At 62.3% G+C, this 1,610-nt stretch overlaps 2 protein-coding genes across 2 annotated transcripts in view; one reads left to right on the top strand and one right to left on the bottom strand.

The window, feature by feature from the left end:
• Positions 1–441, top strand: part of LOC104385372 (tripeptidyl-peptidase 1-like) — a 7,547-nt gene extending 7,106 nt beyond the window's left edge. Inside the window, exon 5 of the mRNA XM_009993814.1 lies at positions 352–441. Within this exon, the coding sequence (XP_009992116.1) occupies positions 352–441 (90 nt within the window). The remainder of the gene's footprint in view (positions 1–351) is intronic.
• Positions 442–592: 151 nt separating this feature from the next.
• Positions 593–1,610, bottom strand: part of ILK (integrin-linked kinase) — a gene marked incomplete at its 5' end in the record, with an annotated part of 12,632 nt that continues 11,614 nt past the window's right edge. The window contains 4 exons of the mRNA XM_009993815.1: positions 593–643; positions 1,076–1,240; positions 1,329–1,459; positions 1,546–1,610. The exon at positions 1,546–1,610 is cut by the window's right edge and continues 39 nt beyond it. Of these exons, the coding sequence (XP_009992117.1) occupies positions 593–643; positions 1,076–1,240; positions 1,329–1,459; positions 1,546–1,610 (412 nt within the window). The remainder of the gene's footprint in view (positions 644–1,075; positions 1,241–1,328; positions 1,460–1,545) is intronic.

The raw sequence follows: 1,610 nt of genomic DNA on the forward strand, positions 1-1,610 counted from the left end.
TGCAGACTCGGGGCCCTTGTGTCCTTCCTCCAGCAGCAACTGGAACTGGGAAGCTTGAGGATGAGTGTCCCCAGGGAGGCAGGGTGCAGCTGCAGTCCTGGGGTTACTCCCAGTTGTCACCTGCTTAGGGGGTCCAAGTAGGACAGGATTTACCTGCAGCCTTGGATGACCCTCAGTGTCCTGCTGTTGAGCAGCAGGGATGTGGGGCACGGGGGCACCTCAGAGCTTGTCAGTGTCCCCACAGCTGGTGCTGGGCACTGAGTGGGTCACCACAGCTTGTGCAGGACAAGTCCTGAACCCGGGCAGCTTGGGTTGTCCTTGTGGTGAGTGACACTGCTCCTTGTCCCTCAGGATAAGAAGTACACGCTGACCATGGAGGACCTGACCCCGGCGCTCGCAGAGTATGGGATCAATGTGAAGAAGCCACATTACTTCACATGAGGACTGGGGGTTGTCACAGGGGACTTTGTTGGGGCCACTTCGGTGCCATTAAACAGCTGGGTTGTTTTTTTTGTTGGAAAAATGTGCTCCTGCCTGTGGCCCCTCCTGCCTGCACCCCTGGGCACGGGTCCTGTCGAGCTGGGCAGAGGGGCTAGGTGAGGGGCTGGCAGTGCCTGGGGGGCACAGCCCTGCTCCCTGGGATCTGAAACAGGAAGGTGGGCACAGGGGGGTCAGGATTGCCCCACCCTCCTGTTTATTTCTTCCTCCCATGCAGCCTGGGCCCCTCTCCCCCTGGGAAGGGGCAGCTCTCCCACCTGCTTCCCTGGCTCCCGGTGCCAGAGGGAGGAGTGGGTGCTGATCCTGATCCCAGGGCTCTGTGGACGCCCCCTCCTGTCTCTTCCCCCCTTTTCGGGCAGTGTCCCACACGTCCCTGGTTTTCATTACAAATCTTTTATTTCGGCTTTTCCGCGGCCGGATGGAGCCGGTGAAGCGCGAAGCGGGGGCGGTGCTGGGCGAGCGTCACCCCCGGCCTCGGCGGGAGGAGCCCCGGGAGGAGCCCCGGGCGCCACCTAATCACAAAGCAACTAATAATCCCACTAAACAAAAATGGACATAAATGAGCCCTCATCCTAACATCTCTCATAACCCTCCTACTCATAATCATTTTCTCCAGGATAGGCACGATCATGTCAAACTTGGGGCGCTTGGCAGGGTCCTCATTCATGCAGATCTTCATCAGCTTGCAGATGTGGGGGGAGATGCCGGGGGGTATGGTCGGACGGAGCCCCTCCAGAGCCACCTGGGAGCAGCAGAAAAGGGGGCCCAGCCCCAGGCTGGCAGGGTGCAGCCCCTGCCCCCTCCCTGGGTGTCTTGCCCACCCCCCTCACCTTCATGCCGATCTCCATGTTGGACAGGTCGGCGAAGGGCACCTCGCGGGTCACCAGCTCCCACAGCAGCACCGCGAAGCTCCACATGTCGGCCGAGCGCCGGTTGATCTCCTCGGGCTTCTTCTGCAGGGCTGCTGGGCCCCCGGGGGTGAGCGGGGCTGGGAGGGGCCGGGCAGCCCCCGGGGGGCGAGGCAGGGGGCTGCCAGGGGGCACTCACCTTCAGGAGCCACCCAGGCAGGCGCGTACATCCTGCCCGGGCACTGGAAGGCGAACTTCACGCCA

The sequence above is a fragment of the Chaetura pelagica genome, unplaced genomic scaffold (assembly GCF_000747805.2).
Source record: "Chaetura pelagica isolate M959 unplaced genomic scaffold, ChaPel_1.0 scaffold333, whole genome shotgun sequence".
Lineage (NCBI taxonomy): Eukaryota > Metazoa > Chordata > Aves > Apodiformes > Apodidae > Chaetura > Chaetura pelagica.